The 17,720-nt window shown below is 37.7% G+C and overlaps 3 protein-coding genes across 3 annotated transcripts; 2 read left to right on the top strand and 1 right to left on the bottom strand.

Moving 5' to 3' along the window:
- Positions 1–140: 140 nt before the first annotated feature.
- atpaf2 (ATP synthase mitochondrial F1 complex assembly factor 2) lies at positions 141–2,214 on the bottom strand. Its single transcript, XM_033984428.2, has 8 exons — positions 1,889–2,214; positions 1,736–1,780; positions 1,505–1,653; positions 1,326–1,423; positions 1,153–1,233; positions 941–1,053; positions 385–500; positions 141–298 (listed from the first exon to the last, which is right to left on the bottom strand). Exons 1-8 carry the CDS (start codon positions 1,998–2,000, stop codon positions 161–163), a joined length of 852 nt encoding a protein of 283 aa, XP_033840319.1. The 5' UTR covers positions 2,001–2,214; the 3' UTR covers positions 141–160.
- Positions 2,215–2,372: 158 nt separating this feature from the next.
- Positions 2,373–6,451, top strand: LOC117387050 (glucose-induced degradation protein 4 homolog). Its single transcript, XM_033984429.2, has 6 exons — positions 2,373–2,778; positions 3,193–3,252; positions 3,420–3,527; positions 3,595–3,696; positions 3,766–3,896; positions 5,221–6,451. Exons 1-6 carry the CDS (start codon positions 2,587–2,589, stop codon positions 5,282–5,284), a joined length of 657 nt encoding a protein of 218 aa, XP_033840320.1. The 5' UTR covers positions 2,373–2,586; the 3' UTR covers positions 5,285–6,451.
- Positions 6,452–13,759: 7,308 nt separating this feature from the next.
- On the top strand, positions 13,760–16,590 carry noxo1b (NADPH oxidase organizer 1b). The gene is made up of 8 exons (XM_033984426.2): positions 13,760–13,898; positions 13,983–14,063; positions 14,201–14,273; positions 14,362–14,545; positions 14,828–15,030; positions 15,158–15,265; positions 15,364–15,481; positions 15,589–16,590. The coding sequence occupies exons 1-8, from the start codon at positions 13,830–13,832 to the stop codon at positions 16,163–16,165; spliced, it is 1,413 nt and encodes a 470-aa protein (XP_033840317.1). The 5' UTR covers positions 13,760–13,829; the 3' UTR covers positions 16,166–16,590.
- The last annotated feature ends 1,130 nt before the right edge of the window (positions 16,591–17,720 follow it).

Here is a 17,720-nt window from a genome sequence, read left to right as displayed (position 1 = left end):
GGAGCTCAGTCTGGAGTCACATTTGGCAGCTGCCACAAAAACACTGCAGGAGCACATGATCAGAGATGTCAGCAACACAGACTAAACATGTTTGGGTCTGGCTGGGCTGGAGGTTGCGAAGTCCAGTATGTGGCCACTGCTTCTGTGAAAGCTTTAGTTTTTAGTCTTGTAATAGTTTGCGCTTAACAGATGAAGTCTCAGAAGATAGCTGGACAAAAAGGGCTCCAGCAGCAGTCCGTGCTCTCAGTTCATACATGTCATAATCATGGGCCCACTCCACATTCCCCCACTGGCGAATCTATTACACAGAAAATGTAGAAGAATAAGAACATATATTTCAAAGATATTTTTTGTATTATGCGCAATGATAATATGGAACTATACCTGGTACTCCTCCTCCAGTCTTGAGAGCAGCACAGCTTTCTCTACAGACAGGTGTCTGTCAATCATAGCCAGAGCCAGCACAACAGATTTGAGCTGAGTGATCACGTACTCCAGCCCTGCATATTTAAAGACATTATTCAAAATCTACTTTCATGAGGTTTTGTATTTATTATTTAAAAATTCTGACTCTGTGTCAGAAACAAATGTTCAAAAATGTTGCATGGCCATTAAAAAAAAACACACACACACACACACACTGCAAATACATAGGGCTGCTTGCTACAGTAAAATACCACTAAGAAGAGACAGGGTCAGCAACAGAGAATCAGTCACGTGTTCTGCCAATAAAAGTTTGACCCAACTTGAGGTATCATTTCCTCTATATTCTTGTATAAATATTCAAATGCTTCAGTGTGTTAATTTAACATACATAACATGATACCAGCATTTTAGTCAATTAAACCGAAGTCCACATTTTATATATAATATAACAATATGATCATATATAAAAGTGTGAACCACATGGATCATTATTGGTCTCTTTTTTTTTTTTTACCTGTCAGGGACCAAAAGTTGTAAGATTTGAGGTGTTGTCTGAAAGTTTCTTTAGTTGCTTCAGGAATCTCAGGGCCCAAAATACTGGTGGATGAACCAATTTTGACATTATATCTGCAAAAATGAAACGCACAGGACTAATTACACAATGGTTTAAATTACCATGTTAATTGTTGTATTAACATAATATAAATGTGTACCACTGGAGCATACCTGTCCTCAGTCCAGTGAAGCACAGGGTCCCACTCATTGATCTGAAGATCTACTAAATCATAAGGCTCTTCTACTCTGTAACTGCAGGATGAACAATGTAAGTACAGTCACAAGTGGTATTGCAGTCAACAACAACAAAACAAAAAAAATGTAAGATTACAAAAATGCCTTACCATACTGTATCAGTCTCTAGATACTTAAGAGCAGCATTGATCATCTGGTCTTCATCACGTTGTGTGGGATTGTCTAAAGCAGTGTTGCAAAGTGTTGTCTACAAATGTAAAATATGGTTAAATATTTACTTTCTGAAACAAGTTTACTTTGATCAATAGTTGTTGGAACAATATGTTACCAGGTGCATGGTGTAAAACTTGAGGGTGTCTTGTTGAGAATCCCACTCAGTTGCTACAGCGATGGCCAAGGCTTCATTTGGTGCCGTGAACAACTTTCCTCCAGGGGTTTTCAGCTTCCTTTTATCCAAATTTATCTCATACAAACCATCTACAAATGAGGATTCAAGTTGGCTCCAATGAACAAGAACACTGATGTATGATGTACTTTATTAATTTGGTTTGTTACTTACTATCACTTTGTGATATGCTGACATTTTGATAAATCCGTTTTCTTTCTAATAAACACAGAAGACAAAATAACTCATAAAATAATCAAATGAGGGTATATTTTGTTGGGAGGATGGAAGTATAATAAGATCTTTTTCATCGATAGCATCACTTACCAGGTGCTGTAGAGTACTTCACCCAAGCTTGAGGCTGCTTGCATGGAAACCTTTTACTGTGTAACAAAGCATTCCCAAGCCCAATGTTGAATTTTAGTATATTCCGCAACATTTTGGAAGAAAAGCATTAGCTAGCCAAGAGAAAAACAAAAATTAAGTAGATATTGTATCCATTTAAATCATATTCACGTGTACAAGAGGCAGCACTGTTACAAACAACAACTATATCGATTGTTACAACATAAACTTAAAAATTAGCAGTCTGTGATGTTTAGAAGTAGCTCGTTCAAAACCACGCATGTGACCTTCCCTCTTTGACAGAAAACCAATCGTTCTAACATTATTGGAAATGTAGTTTTTAGCCGTATTCACAAGCTGTTCCATACAATCCAAAAAAACTACACTCAAAACATCACAGACACGTTTCCGCCATTTTAACCAATCATTGCTTTAAGTGTTGAAACGTCGACTCGATCAGCCAATCAGAAGCGTGGATACTCTGTCCAAAACGCCGCGTCGTACTCTACTTACTTTTCAGGGAGGCTGGTGACTGGTAAACTAAATAGTGGCGAAATCACGCCTATTTTGGATGTCGTTGGGCCCCATTAGTGATTTCTACCTTAGTGTAGACGCCCACGAAACCAACAGTTTATACGGCTATTGACTGCGGTCAGTGCCCGACCAGCAAAGCGGGAGCCATGCCTGTCCCCGCTGGATACGTAAGCGAGTCTCCCGCTGCGGCCTTCGTATCCTCGGCCTCGCTTATCCCGCCGCCCCCGATCAACACGCAGCAGCCCGGTGTGGTCACCTCGCTGCTGTACAGCGGATCCAAGTTCAGGGGGCACCAAAAGAGCAAAGGAAACTCGTATGACGTGGAAGTAGTTTTACAGGTAAGACAGTGAAGCTGTGTTTGTACTGTTCAGTCGAGCTGTCAGTGGGCTTTGGCGATCTGTCAAACCGCGGTGGTGATTGACAGCTGGAAAATCAATGAGCACTGGCCTGTGCTAGCTACGATTGTAGCTCTGTTTACGACTTTCTGATAGCCCTATTTTAACAATAAGGGAGCTATTTACTCTAAAAGGCGAAAAGGCAACTGAATCCATATACACGCCATAATCAAATGTATACACGCCATGTTTTCTTTGCAAAATCAGGCTTTTCATTTTCATTATAATAAAAAAAAAAAAAACATGCAAAGAAAAACGAATGAGTTTACTGGTCACCAAAATTGCATGTGGTTATAAATGAACTTCTAAGCCTGTGTTTTTATGCCTGTAACATTCTCCTCTGTTGTTCACGTGTAGCATGTGACCATGGAAGATTCCTACTTGTGTGGTTACCTAAAGATCAAGGGCCTGACAGAGGTGAGAGGAGTGATACTTACACACCACAAACATGAATTATTCAGCCTCATGCATAGGCTACAGTACCAGTCCATCACTAACTATATAATATACATTTTGAAATGTCATTCCTGGTTCATGCACATATTTATTTATTTTTTCCATTAAATACATGGTTTCTCTTATAGGAATACCCCACATTGACCACATTCTTTGCTGGTGAAATCATAAGCAGAAAGCGCCCATTCCTCACACGGAAATGGGATGCTGATGAAGACGTTGACCGAAAGCATTGGGTAGGAGCAATCATCTTTACTGCTGATTATTTGGATTACAGTGGCCTAATTTTCCTGTCTTATTTAGGGTAAGTTCCAAGCTTTCTACCAGTATGCGAAGACATTCAACTCTGATGATTTTGACTATGAGGATCTGAAAAACTCTGACTATATTTTTATGCGATGGAAGGTATGATTCACATTCTAACTAGTTTCTGTTTGCTGGAAACGGTCGTCAGTGTGTTTCTTCTCTGTCCAGGAGCAGTTTCTCGTGCCTGACCACACTATTAAAGACATCAGCGGAGCTTCTTTTGCAGGATTTTACTACATTTGCTTTCAGAAATCCACAGCAACAATTGAGGGCTACTACTATCACAGAAGCTCTGAATGGTAACATACACAAGAGGATATTTGTTACATGTAAAGTGGACCATGCTCATGAGAAAAGAACAAATTGTATACTAATGCATACATTGCTTTTTGGAAAATATTTTATAGGCAAATTCATTTCACAGGTTGCCAAATTAGCACTCCACAGTTCCAGGCCAAGCAATAAAGCCTTAAACCTTAAAGTCTAGCTAAGCACGCTTTGATACAGCTGATCAAGTGGCTTCCTTGCTGTCATAAGACCTGGTGTTTAATTCCTGAAGAGCGAGTATCTTCAGCTAAAAGAAACCTTTTGCCAGTCAAATTTATTAGACTAAATAAGGGTTGTGCCAAGAATTGATTTCTGGAGTTTATAAAACTAAGCATGAAGCAGGCAAAATAGATTTTTCTTTCTGAATATACCCTCAAAATTGTTAAAATATTGGTATATTATTAATGTGGTATGTAATTACTGGGTAGTATATGCTTGTAGTTGACATGATCTAAAGTATGAATTGATGTCTGAAAGGGAATGTCCTTCATTTTAGGCCATTCAAATTCTGTAATTTTCTCGCTGTGCGATTAATACATTAAAATTATAAAATTATGCAAATATGACAGTCAGCTATTATAAAAATGCGTGTAAATAACTGTTATTCTATGCACAATTCTTTTTTTTTTTTTTATAATTATGATTTCAAATATGACTAACTTTTTTTTTTTTTTTTTTTTTGAAGGACAGTGTGCAGATACATTAAAAAGATGGCTGCACCAGATTTAGCAAAATGCTAATTTCCATCTGTAGTCCTTAAAAAAAAAAAAAAAATACGTATAAAAGGTGCAATACAAAAGACAATATACAAGTGTGCAAAATTTTCAATACATAGTGCAAACTACAAGTTATTAAAGTGTGAGACATATGCAACAGATATCAAAATAAATACAATATAGTCGCTATCAGATGATACCCACGAGGGTAACATCTGATAGCTCTGTACCTTATTGGTATTATAAATATAAACAAGACAGTAATATGACACTAAGACAGTACAATAACATTCATGATTTGGTAATGATTGATTTGGTAATCTAGTGGTATTGTTTTTTTCCCATAATTGAACAGCTCTAGTAAATGAATTATAAAAATGAGGGAACATATATCTAAAAATGTAACCTTACTACAGTCAAATGTAATGGCGTAAATCAACATGTTCTACAAAGTGTCAGTATTTCCGATTCAGTTCTGTACATTTCTGCACCATTCTCATACTATGGATCTTACCTGGTCATCGGAGGGATTACACAGACACTATTTTATATTGACTTTCCCAAAATTTGCTTGTTGCAGGTACCAGTCCTTAAACCTCACCCATGTCCCTGAACACAGCGCAGCCATCTATGAGTTCCGGTGACCCTGGTGCACTGTGCTGAGTATCCCTGCAGGTGGACTGAGACTTGGGGTGGGGCAGGAGTCCGCACATGAAGCTGCTGATGAAACTACAGAGAGAATGAACAGAAAGGAGAATTTTGGCTTTAAACAAGTGCAAATAATTTCTCTCGTGTTCGCACTCGACGCTTGGACACAGGTTGGGGACAGTGAATGAATGTATGCAAGACTGAAGAGAAAGGGAAAAGCTGATATCCTTGGAAAGACAAAAACCAGCGGCAAAGACTGGGTGCGATTCGTTTAGTTAACGTTTTTTTAACACAACGCTTGGCTAATTATTTTAAGACACTTTTTATAAGCTGGGATGGCCCTTTGCTTGCTTAAAAACTTACAAGGAATTGACAGAAAAATCCACCCCGAGATCAACATAAAGTGTGGGAATGGAAGGTTTTTAAGTGCACGATTCAAGTTTTTCAGGTTTTCAGATTGGAGCTTTAACTAGCCACTAAGCTAACAGTATTTTTATAAGCAGGCTATGTCAAGAGAGTGGAATATTTGCTAAAGGAATTTAAAATGATCAATGAGTGGCACTTTGAAAGCATTGACATTGAACGCCTAAGGTTTTTTGTTTTTTTTATTATTATTGCTTGGGAGATTTTTGTTAATATCACACATGATTGCTGTGAATATTTTAAGTTACATTTGCACAAAGATGTTTTTTTTTTTTTTTGTTTGTTTTTTAACATTTTACCCAGTTACAAAGCTTCAATATGACAACACTTACAGTATATGAATCCCAAATTATAAATATTTTGGGAATTTTACTTTTTACCATTCTTACATTTTAACTTATCCACTATTTTATCATTGTTTGACCCTTGACTATGCAACGTTTCCCAGATACACTTTGCAGAGAGTAAAATCTATCCCTAGAGTATATCCAGATTGATTTATGAGCATTTTAAAAGGAAATATTTTTGTTAACTCGCCTATTCAAGATCTTCCCTGACAGATGCTCCCTTCCCATGTGATGGTGCCATGTTTTTAAAGTCTATCAGAGTTGTATTATACAGTAGAAGTGGAGTGTGACTGCTTGAGGTAAAGAGATGAATATGATTGTAAAGAATGGATTATAGAATTAAAAAAAATCTTTATCAGAAGTAAAAAAACAAAAAATACATGTGTAATTCTTAACATGACTGTGTGAAGCTGATTCATTTAAGTGTGAACTATGTAACTTTCCTGGTGGAGGGTCTGCTAACACTGAAAATGTCATCGCTTTTCCTGGAATGTTCCATAGTATAGCATTAATCTTATGTTGCATTTATTCAGTCACAGGTGTTATAATTTTCTTTAGAAACGTGTATTCTTTCTGTGAGTCACATGAGTCACATATCTAATCTTTTACTTCCATGGTGGGGTCACCTGCTTGTCTCCATGGATATTGATACGTTTAATGCATACTATGGAATCTTTCAGCCAAAACAATAATAGCTCCATGGAGACAATTAAGTAGAACACCCTCCACCGTAAAAGTTACATGGAGCACCTTTTACTGATAAGCAAGGAATAACATGCTTAAATACTGAGATAAAGTGACCCTACAATGCCCTCTGCTGGTTAGAAAGGTAAAACATGTAAGTATTTTAACAATTTAGCTCCAGGACAGAAACATGTTTTTCAAATCAGTGTCTTTGAAGATTATTTCAAGTTCTTCAACATTTTTAGTACCACTTAACTAACTTGCATTACTGTTGAACATACCTCTGCTTTGACAGCTTGTTAGTGCTTGTTTAGTGCTTGTCTCCAGAGAAGCAGGTGGTTTATTGCGGTGCCTTGTATGGTCTGCATATGGAATTAAATGTGTCTATATCAGTGATCACAAGCAGGTGTTAGGTCAGATCTGTGGAGAGGCACCCCACGCACAGTAAGAATATATGTTTTCTCAGGCATTTTTCAGGCATAAACACCTGTAATTGAACAAATGATTCAAAAAGGTTGTCTACACAAACACAAATGAGTTTGAAATCAAATGTATATAATATCTGTTTGAAATGACTATAGAAATACTACTTTTTACAACTTAAATCGTCATTTACATTTTAAGTTGCATATTAACATTTATTGGAACAGGGTGTTAGCAGTATTAAAAATACAGGAACATCTAGTGCAACAAACATGTTATACAATCATCACAAAAGTGTGTCACAACAACAGTCATTGTGCTCAATGTGGGTGTTCTCATGCACAATTACATATGTATTTGCACAACCCATTATTTTAAGACAACAAACATGTGGCACTACCAGTTCTACTGTTTTAAGTGTGAGTCTGTTGGACCTGAGGCCTGACGGGGGCAGCAGCACAGTGTGTTTATCCTCATGTATTTAGTGGACAAGGTGCTCGAGTGAGTATTTGATAAAAAGGTTAATATGTAGAGAAGGAATAACAAACAAGTACTGAAATCAATATTCTGACTATATCAACAGATCAACTAAATCAATGGACACATTTGAGTATTGGTTACAGATTTAAAATAACATTTAATCTTCCCCTTAATTTAAATGCTACTGTTAAGTTTAAAATAGCGGCGGTAATTTTACAATGACCATCCAGTGTAGTGCTCAAAATAACCATTATTTTAGAACACAAATAGTCAGCATTTTTTGTCTGATTAGACAAATGATTATTTTAATTGTAATTACATAACTCTCATTATACAATTAAAATTATTATTTTAATTGTATAATGAGTTTTAATACATTTTTAAATAAAAGGTTGAAATTGGCCTATGTTCTAGATCAGGGGTGTCCAAACTTTTCTCATTAAGGGTCACATTTAAAAACACAGACAAAGCTGAGGGCCGATTGAGGGACATAGACTAATCGCAAATACAGTGAATACGTCAAATCTGTGTCTTTATTACAAGTTAGACTGAACCACTAGACCTTTATTCACACTTACATCCTCAATACGACACATAAATATTTGATATGGGTTTGTTAAAGTAGATTTTCAGAAATGTACAGTAAAAAGTACTGGTTAAAGTAATATGGGACAATTCACCTAGAAGCTTGAGGGCCAAGAAAAATTGGTCTGAGGGCCGCATTTGGCCCCCGGGCCACAGTTTGGGCATGCCTGTTCTAGATAGAGAGTATTTACAGATAAAGTGAAATATTGATACTTTGCAGTGACTGGGCTGGGGGTGTTCATGCTGAGCTAATACTAACTAGTGTGGTATTGTAATTTTATGATTATGAGACTTGTTAAAAAGCACAAGTTAAAGTCAAATAGTGGTTCAGACACAGCAGGGCCTACTGTTCACATCACACCACCAGGAAATGTTAATGATATCAGCTACAAATAATCAAAAGATAAAAGTTTGAACTTGTTTATTATCTTTTGATATTTTGGTTGAATAATGCCACTGTTCTTGTTATATCATGCCATGTGTTTTATCTTCTGTAGATCCAGATTATGATTATTTAAAAAGTTAATAATAGTTATGATTGATCTGATAAATATTTTTAGCCGTTTAAAAAGCAAATATTTAATTGTCTTTTCTTTTCTTGTAGTGTGCACATAACACCCTTATCTTGAGATATACCAGAAATAGTTTGTTTATTTCCTTCATTCTAACCTTTTCTAATCTGTCCTTATCAGTGTGCTCAGGAAAGCACAGGCACACTGTTCATTTTGAACTCAGCTGGAGGACACGTCTGGACCTATGCTATCTGTGCACTCAACCAGCAATTATTGAAAGCGTCCCTGTGTCACAAACAAAAGAAGAGAACACCACATCATCAGGAAAACTATTTCAGAAATGCCGAGGCCCAAGTCACCGTGTGAAAAAGAAAGCATGTGTTGTTTCAGTTCTTGCTGCACTTGAGAATTTCCCAGTCTCTATCATCGCTTCTACTGTTTGTCTTAAACCAGTTTCATTGAATTTACAAGTGTAATGAGATATTTGGCAAAGGAACATGTTATTTATTTAGTAATTAGTGATTTAGTTCATGTTGTAGTGAAGTTGCATCATACAATAATCCTGCAACGATCGGAAGTGAGCGTCTTAAAATAAACATATGTTCAATGTGACATCATGGCTGTGTAGGAAGCAGGAAGTAGATAGACCTTAAATGGCTATAAGAAGTTAGAAGTTAAGTGTTATAAATACAGTTTTTCAAAATAAATTAATAAATAATCCTTTTGAATTATTGTCTTATTTGGCAATCTGAAAATAATTGTTATTTTTTGTTATCTGCAAGTTCCCAATGTTGCAAAAGATGAAATTTAAATCTGTCAACTGGACAAATCATTGTAGGAGTGAAGATGTTTCGCTGCTCATCAAATCCACTTCTTCAATTCTGGGGACCCAGAAAATTAAATTAGTTTTTTGCTATGGCTCAGACCTGGACGGTTGAGTGATTGCACAGACAGTGTCAGTGTGAGCTTTGTGCCTGACTGCTTATTGTTATCATTGTGCCCACAGGTCAATAGCATTATGGGTAAAGAGCCGACTATGGAGCTCAACAGCCCCAAGTCCACTCTGGTTTCCAGAAGTAAAGTTTCCATTCATTTTTCCCATGTACTCTTCCCATTCATTTTTCAAAACTTTCAAATATTTTTGAAAGGCATGGTTTTGAAAGTTATTTGGTAACCAATATGCATCACATGTTTTAGGTCCATAAAGCACATTTACAACATACAATAAAATGAAATGTTTTAAGAACTTTCAAACAAGTTTCAGTTATATTTTTAAAATTAATAAATAAAAATAAAATGACTTGGGGTCATTAGTTACCACATAGCTGATTATCTCCCTGGAAGATTTCAAAACTTTTAATATAATTTTTGAACAGAAAGTTTATGGGGAAAATTAATGAGAAATTTACTTGAAAAATCAGTAACTCTTTTTAAAAGCCTGTCTCATTTGCAGACTTACTTCTTAGGACAAATACAGTAGTGGGTAGTAAGTAAGTAAGTAAGTTGTGTTACTAACTCACAAGACAATACACAATACATGTCTTACCATAATAGGACAATATCAAATAAATAAAACAAAATTGCAACACAAATGTTTGAATCACAGCAGATGAATTTGTGACATGAAGTAATTTTAAAATATATTTTCTCCCCATTGTGTCACACATCTTTGAAGGATCATTCATCCATCATTGGGCTTTCTGATTAACTTGACTCAGTCTGTACAGTATTGGGTGTAGACAATGCAAATACAAAGCTCATTTAAGATGGACACTTTCCTGGCACGAACTACAGAAATATCCACAACTTCCTTCTTGGTGAAAACTGGTCATTCTTATATTCATGGTTTCAGGAACCAGGAAAAAAAAAAAAAACAACCTCTGCAATAAATGAGAAAGACATACAAATATGGTTCATTACTGACAATTAAGGAGGAACTGCCATAGTTTCAGTGCACTATAAAAAGTCCATAGTCCTAGTTTGATATTACAATTTTATGTTTATGGTATTTAGTAGAACAGAACTTCCTTGTATGTTCATGTTACTGCTGTTCTCTGCTCAGAAAGACTTTATTTAGCTATTATAGCATTGGTCATCAGTTGCTGGAGTAATAAAAGGACATTTTTTCTTCCTGGTGCAAAAATCCCCATCTCTTAAAGAAACAAATCCATAAAAATTGTGACAGAATGTCCAAGATGTATTAAGAATATGGGATTTTTAATGACAAACTAAGAGGCTAGATACAATAAGGTGAAAAAAGACATTGCTCAGTGCATTTTTTTACTTAAAGTTGAGTTTGTGGTTCAAAGGTATTTGCTGGAAATTGCTCAGGTATTCAGGTATATGTTACATAAGTAGGTATCTCCATGCTAAAAACTGGCAAATTGAATAACCATGTTCACCAGAAACACTAAAAGGTTCATTTTGTTCCTCGGCATGAGCCAGTGGCCCCGTACATCTGTCTCTGGAATGTGCATTATAAAAGGGACCTAGCACAGCCAACGTCCCTGCAAAACCTACTTTGAGTAGGTGAACAGAGATAATAAAAAGAACTTCTCAGTAGAATGGGTATAACAGGTATAAGTATTACATTTATCTTTCAAATGAATGGAGCAGAGTTAAATAAACAAGTACTGAATAAACAATAGAAATCAAGTAAATAAGAGATTCTCAAAAACTGTACGTATTACTGATCATCTCTGAAAAGGGCATCTGGCGTAATCCATTGCTAAATTAATATGAGAAACACTATGTAAAAGATTTGATGTATATGACCAGGAAGAAAAAATAAAATTCATCTGGTGGATATTGTGAAAATGTCAATTTTCCATACTTTACTATAAACTTTATTAGTCCCATGTGAGGGAAATTCATTCACTGCATTTGATTCATCTTTCAACCAGTGTCTATGGAAGAACCTGTCAGGAGCAGGGACCCACTGCATATGGCCTTCAGAGACCCATCTCCAGATCCTGAGGTCAGGACTACCTTAGCTGGAGGAGTTTTACCTATTGTGCATGTTTTCAGTTGATGGGGAGTTGCTGTTTCTCTCTGTCTTCTTTTCTCCAATAGAGACAACAGCAAGACAAGATTACACACCTAACCCTACACTTTTTCTACAATATTTCTCCTCCCCATGGCACGTGTTTCCCCATGTGAGGAGTATTCTGCTCTGACAGCCCTAAAAACTCAGAGTCACGTTCCCACTATCCATTTGGGAGGGTTTTTACATTTTTACCACCAAGTGTTGACATTTTCTGAGGTCACTCTCCAGCGGGACAATCCTGACCTTTTCCACCATAATGCTCTTTGCCATGTGAGCGGGTCCTGGCAGGACATCAGACAATTTCCTTGATTCGGGATAGCCCCCTCTGTCTGGCTCTCACGTGATACTTTGAAGGTACACCTGCTCCTCCCTACCCCAAGAGTCCATGCCCCTTTACCTGTGTAGTCAGTCTGAAAAGCTCCATAGCTTTCCACAATGGCTTTTGATAAGGGATATTATTACAGCCAGATGACAAGTGTCAAGTGACCACACGTGCAAAATCTGTGGAAATGTGGCATGGTCCGTGCAACTGCTCGTGATGAGGCGGGGCCAGCTTTTACTCAGAACATAAGAAATAGAAAAAATAGGATTTGGTACAATATTTTGGGAATTCAGAATATCTTTAAAAACAAGCATTTTAATTCTATTTATCTAAATAAAGACTGTTTTTATTATTATCGTGCTATCAGAATCAGTACTGAGTATCAAGTCTATTCCTTAGTATCGAAATCTGCATTGATGGTTCAAAAGCAGAGGATTAATTTATCTATAAAATATACTAAGTAACGTTTACTTTATCATGTATACTTTTCCACAAATTCTTAGGTGTACCTTTATCCTTGGAGTTAGTTAAACTTATGAAAAGACAAAACAAGACTTTGGCATCGTAGAAAAGATGCCTCTGCTGATGAGTTACAGAGGTTTCAACCATGTGATGGGGACATCCCAGCACCCCGCCTTAACTCTTGACTTTATGCCTTCACCAAACTGTGAGTATCTGTAAGGTGTAAGTCCTCCAGCGTAAGATCATTTTAAACCAGACTACTACACCAGGACCTGAATGAATGAGAAGATCAGAATGACGTGTAAACATCAAATGCAAAAACTACTGTGCACCATGGAAAGGCAAGGCAAGTTTATTAGTACAGTATAGCACAATTTATACACAATAATCACAATTTATACACAATAATCACAATTTATACACAATAATCATCATAAAATTAACAATAAAAGAAAAGAGTGCAGAATTAAAACCTTTGCATATGGAACAGATGCATCTACATTGTATCTGCATCAAAAATGAAGGACAAAACAAAAAATCTGGTATTTTCAAAGGATAGACACAAAAATTTGAAAAAAATCATATTTGATGGAGCAAATGTTTATATCATTTCATATTGTCAACATAAAGCTTTTGTCGCTAATAGACTTACAGTGGGAAGTTATACTCAAGTAGGAGTATACGGCTAGAAAAGTACTCTGGAAAGTACAATTTCTTTACAAAATTACTCAAGTAAATGTAACTGAGCGAATATAACTGAGTACTACCCACTAGAAAATGCAGCTTTAGGAGCCACATCTGATTTCAAGTGAGGGCTGTTTGTGCGCACAGCTCTGCGCGCTGTTTGTGCGCACAGCCCTGCGCGCTGTTTGTGCGCACAGCTCTGTGGTTTGGTTGGTGCCAGTCCCGCATCTAATAAGACAGGTTCAAAGTAGGCCTCTTGGTGACACTCGTATAAACGTGTCTCATGTTGCATAAGATAATTGTTATCCGGGAAATCAGATGTCGGAAGCCAAAATTCTTTGGTGTTCCGATGATTTAACGCCACATTCCTGCATCTCTCCCGTGACTCAACCGCGGCAGTTCCACAAGGTGCTGGCTCTACTCCTCCTGCCTTCCTCCTTGAATACACAAGTGACTCCGCCTCCTCCTTTCTGTATAAATAAAGACGCACAAGCTGTCCCGGCACAGCGAGCCTGACAGGTCAACGTGCGGGCAACAGTTCAAGAGTCCAGTCGCGACACTACGAGGGACACGATGGCGCAGCGCACAGTGTTTAACGCACGAGTAATTGGAGCTGTCCAGAGAGACTCTCCCAAGCTCAAGGTAGTATAGACTTCCAATAACTTTGTATTTCTGTACTGGTAAAGTAATTGAAAATCTAAAATGATTCTTATTCTTGTTCCACAGATGTTTATGCTCTCAGTGATGTGGTCAGACAAGAGTGAGGTGATTGTCTACAGGTCCTTTCAGGACTTTAGAGCGTTTCATGTGAGTCCACACAAATAAACTGTTAAATATACATACTACTGAATAACTTATTTATTTTTGATATCTTTTGCAATGTATTTAAGTTAATTTAATAATCCTTACAGCTTTTTAACATTCAATTTATTTTTTCTTAACAGAGACAACTAAAAAATAGATTCCCTCACTTCAATCCTTTGCGTAGAAAGGACAGGCTCATCCCCAAATTCAGTGGTAAGAATCTAATATTTCTCTCAAATGCATATCTTATCTAAAATGTTTAGCTTTTATTGATCTATTATTTGTGTTTAAATATTCACAGGTGAGGCTAGGAAGACCAACATGCAGCAGAAGGGATCCAAGCGCTCCATCAAGCGCATGAGGTTTCTTGAAAATTACTGCACCCAGCTTCTCAAGTGTGACGAGAGCGTGACCCAGAGTTCGGAAGTTTCTCAGTTCTTTACACCAAAAGACCATGACCTGCAGCCAGATTTCACCAAAAACAGGTAAGGCACTGAAGTCCAGAAATGTATCACCTGTCATAGTTTAACCACTGATTATTTAACATCTGCTTAAGGTTCATTTTGTGTAAAGTAGTAGCTTCTTCATGTAATGTTAGGCATGCATAACATAGTATGAGAAAGCAGTAATAAGGGACACATAAATACAAATTAACATTAAATGAACCACTTAAAAGTATACAAAAAGCAGGTAGTTACAGGCAGTTACTTAGATGTTTTAAAGTGTACCGTAAAATAATAGTGTTGTACCATTATTTTTATTCTCAGCGTTTTTGTCACGCTGTCTGATGACTTGCCCGATGGGAAGGCTGGAGGAGCGAATGGCCGCCAGCCTATTGCCAATGTCAGTCACCCATTTGTTACTCAAACGTACTGCTGTGTGGCCCCATACGAGACCAAGGACACCAAGAACCGACCCTTCAAAACGGCTGTGAATGAGAAGCTGGACGTTCTCATCAAAGACCCTGCCGGTAAGAATCTTATCAGCGAGACATTCAGTGACAAGCTAGTAATTTTTACCCCAATTGTCCCTTTGCACACATTTGCACCTGCACTCTGAAATGCATATCTCTGACCTGTGTGTTTACTGTGGCGCAGGCTGGTGGCTGGTGGAGAATGAGGAGAAACGCGTGGCCTGGTTTCCTGCTCCGTATCTGGAGTTACTGGATGAAGAAGAGGGAGAGGATGCTATGTGTTCATCTGGAGGTAGGGTATAATTCTCCAGAGAGTGCTATTGAGCATGTTTCTACGAAGGTCTGTGCTGGGATTAGATGTTAAACAGCTCTTGTTGTTGTGGTCTGTAGGTTGTCTGTACATCACTGTGAGGAGCTACTCCTCCCAAAAACCGGATGAGGTGTCTGTGAACATCGGCACTGTGGTGGAGGCGATACGGAAGTCTGACGATGGCTGGTGGCTTATCAGGTGTGTGACTGAAAAAGTTGACAGTTTAATGACATTGTTATACTCTTTAATTACACTGGATGAATCAAAGAGTAGATATTAATGTGTGATCTGTGTTTTTCTTTCAGATCTAATGGTAAAGCTGGCTACATCCCATCTATGTACCTACAGCCATACAACAACCCTCATGCTGGTCTCTTCAGCCTCCAGACCAAGCTGCACAACTCCACTCTGAACCTGGCCTCCATGGGGCCCCAGACGCCCCTGTTTTCCAGCATCAGTGAGGAAGATGAAGACTATGAAGTCAGGGGTCGGCTTCAGAAGGCCCGCTCCTTGGACATGCTGTCTGAAAGCTGGACCCAGAGGCCTCAGGAACCCTCTGACCTACGCACACGCAGCAGTAGTGACACCAGCCAGGAGTTAAGTCTGTCCTCCTTCTCTGGGAGTGAGTCCAGCTCCAGCGAGGAGGGGCTGAACAGAGAGCTCGCCCCTAAGCCCGGTTCCCGCCGGGAGTCCAACTTCAGCAACTTCAGCTCCCTGTGCTCCACAACCAGCTCTGACAGCAGCTTGTCCCAGCCCCCCCCAGTCCCAATGCGCCCTAAGACAGAGGAGATCCTGAACCGCTGCAGTACCATGACCCGTAAGGCTGCCCTGGCCTCCCAGGCCCGACTGCAGGAGCAGCCCTCTGCAGTGCACGCCCGATAAAACATGTGTGTCCCTGTGTTTACTTATCGCTCTTCTTAGCCAACAGGTATCACTGCAGATTTTTGCACAAAAAAGAATTTAAAACACTCATGTTATTTTCTTATGTTAAACCCTTTGAGGAATGTAGCTTCAGTGAAGCAGAATGAATACAGTATTTGTCATGACAGCTCCTTATATGTTTTTCTATCTAATCAGATTATAATGGCTATTTTCACAAAATTATGTTTACCTGTAATTACATGAATGATTTTAAATGTAAATGAATTAATATTTAATGCTGTTGAGTCAAACTCTAAACTATTTTGAATTTATACAGGAGCAGTGAAACTCCTCTGTAGCAACCTGACGTGTGTATCTATGTAATCCTTTAAAACTGTTATAAAACTTATTTGACTGCCCCCAATAAAACAAATCTGACATTATTTCATATGTCTATTGTTTATATTGTTCATGGGTTAAAGAGGGTATTCCAAGAATAACATATATATATAGGCAAGGCAAGTTTATTTGTATAGCACAATTCGTACACAAAGTAATTCAAAGAACTTTACAGAATAAGAAGGACATTAAAATCATACAAATCAAATCTCAAATCATCATAAAATTACCATTAAAACAGAAAATGCAGAATAAAAACCTTTCACTCATATGCACAGCTAAACAGAACATTGTCAAAGTAGAGGCCCGTCTCACATCTTCATGAGACTGTTCCAGGTTTTAGCTGCAAAAAGCTGAAACGCTGATTCTCCATATTTAGTTATATATATATATATATATAATTATCTCGGCATAACTCATTAGATACTATGGATCAACATGTGTGACAGTTCTTTGTAAAACATGCATAGACTTTTGAGCTGTTTACTGAGCCATATCATGTAATATATGACATGTATGTGGGGACAGAAATATAGCCACACACTGTTCTAGTGGTGGAAAAAGTTAGTCATGTAAAAATACGGACACAGAAGCATGAAAATTGCTCAAGCCAAATTATCATTTCAAAAATTCCCATATACCAAACAGAAAAAAACAGGTACCTACTGTGAAATGCAGTCAAGTAGGATGAGGTACAGTATTGGTTTCAGGGAGCATGCTTTGAGTCTTTTGTGTCATTTAGACATATAATCTTCTGTGGAATTCCTTTCTTTCCACTTAAGTACTTAATCAAATGAGCAGAGGTCAGACAGTGATGAGCTTGAACACAATAAATGTTTACAGTTTCAGTGTAGTTAGCGCCTCCCTTCAGATAAATCAGTCAGTGTCCACCAGCAATCTGACCAGAACTGAAGAAGTGGCTTGGATGAACAGAGAAACGTCTTCACTCCTACAACAGTTTGTCCAGTTGACAGATTTCAACTTCGTCTTTTGCTGCTGTAGTATAAATTTTCAAAAATTCAAACTGTCAGTCATCAGTTAGTTCGGGTATGTGCGTCACATAAATAACTGTGGCAGGAATTTCTCATTATGCAGTTCCACCCAGGGACTATAGGCTTAATTATAAAGCCTATATGCAACAAAAGTAATGTGGCTCCTCCACATTCCAGCACGCAGC

The sequence above is a fragment of the Periophthalmus magnuspinnatus genome, chromosome 19, assembly GCF_009829125.3.
Source record: "Periophthalmus magnuspinnatus isolate fPerMag1 chromosome 19, fPerMag1.2.pri, whole genome shotgun sequence".
Taxonomy (NCBI): Eukaryota; Metazoa; Chordata; class Actinopteri; order Gobiiformes; family Gobiidae; genus Periophthalmus; species Periophthalmus magnuspinnatus.
The sequence above is the reverse complement of the archived record's forward strand: the minus strand, read 5'-3'. Positions and strand labels throughout refer to the sequence as shown.

Coding starts and splice junctions, on each gene's coding strand:
- LOC117387050 (XM_033984429.2), top strand. CDS start 2,587: ATGCCTGTCCCCGCTGGATACGTAAGCGAGTCTCCCGCTGCGGCCTTC. Junction 2,779..3,192: donor ACGTGGAAGTAGTTTTACAG/GTAAGACAGTGA, acceptor GTTCACGTGTAG/CATGTGACCATGGAAGATTC. Junction 3,253..3,419: donor AGATCAAGGGCCTGACAGAG/GTGAGAGGAGTG, acceptor TTTCTCTTATAG/GAATACCCCACATTGACCAC.
- noxo1b (XM_033984426.2), top strand. CDS start 13,830: ATGGCGCAGCGCACAGTGTTTAACGCACGAGTAATTGGAGCTGTCCAG. Junction 13,899..13,982: donor GAGACTCTCCCAAGCTCAAG/GTAGTATAGACT, acceptor CTTGTTCCACAG/ATGTTTATGCTCTCAGTGAT. Junction 14,064..14,200: donor AGGACTTTAGAGCGTTTCAT/GTGAGTCCACAC, acceptor TTTTCTTAACAG/AGACAACTAAAAAATAGATT.
- atpaf2 (XM_033984428.2), bottom strand. CDS start 2,000: ATGTTGCGGAATATACTAAAATTCAACATTGGGCTTGGGAATGCTTTG. Junction 1,781..1,888: donor GAAGTACTCTACAGCACCTG/GTAAGTGATGCT, acceptor TGTGTTTATTAG/AAAGAAAACGGATTTATCAA. Junction 1,654..1,735: donor CAGCATATCACAAAGTGATA/GTAAGTAACAAA, acceptor CCTCATTTGTAG/ATGGTTTGTATGAGATAAAT.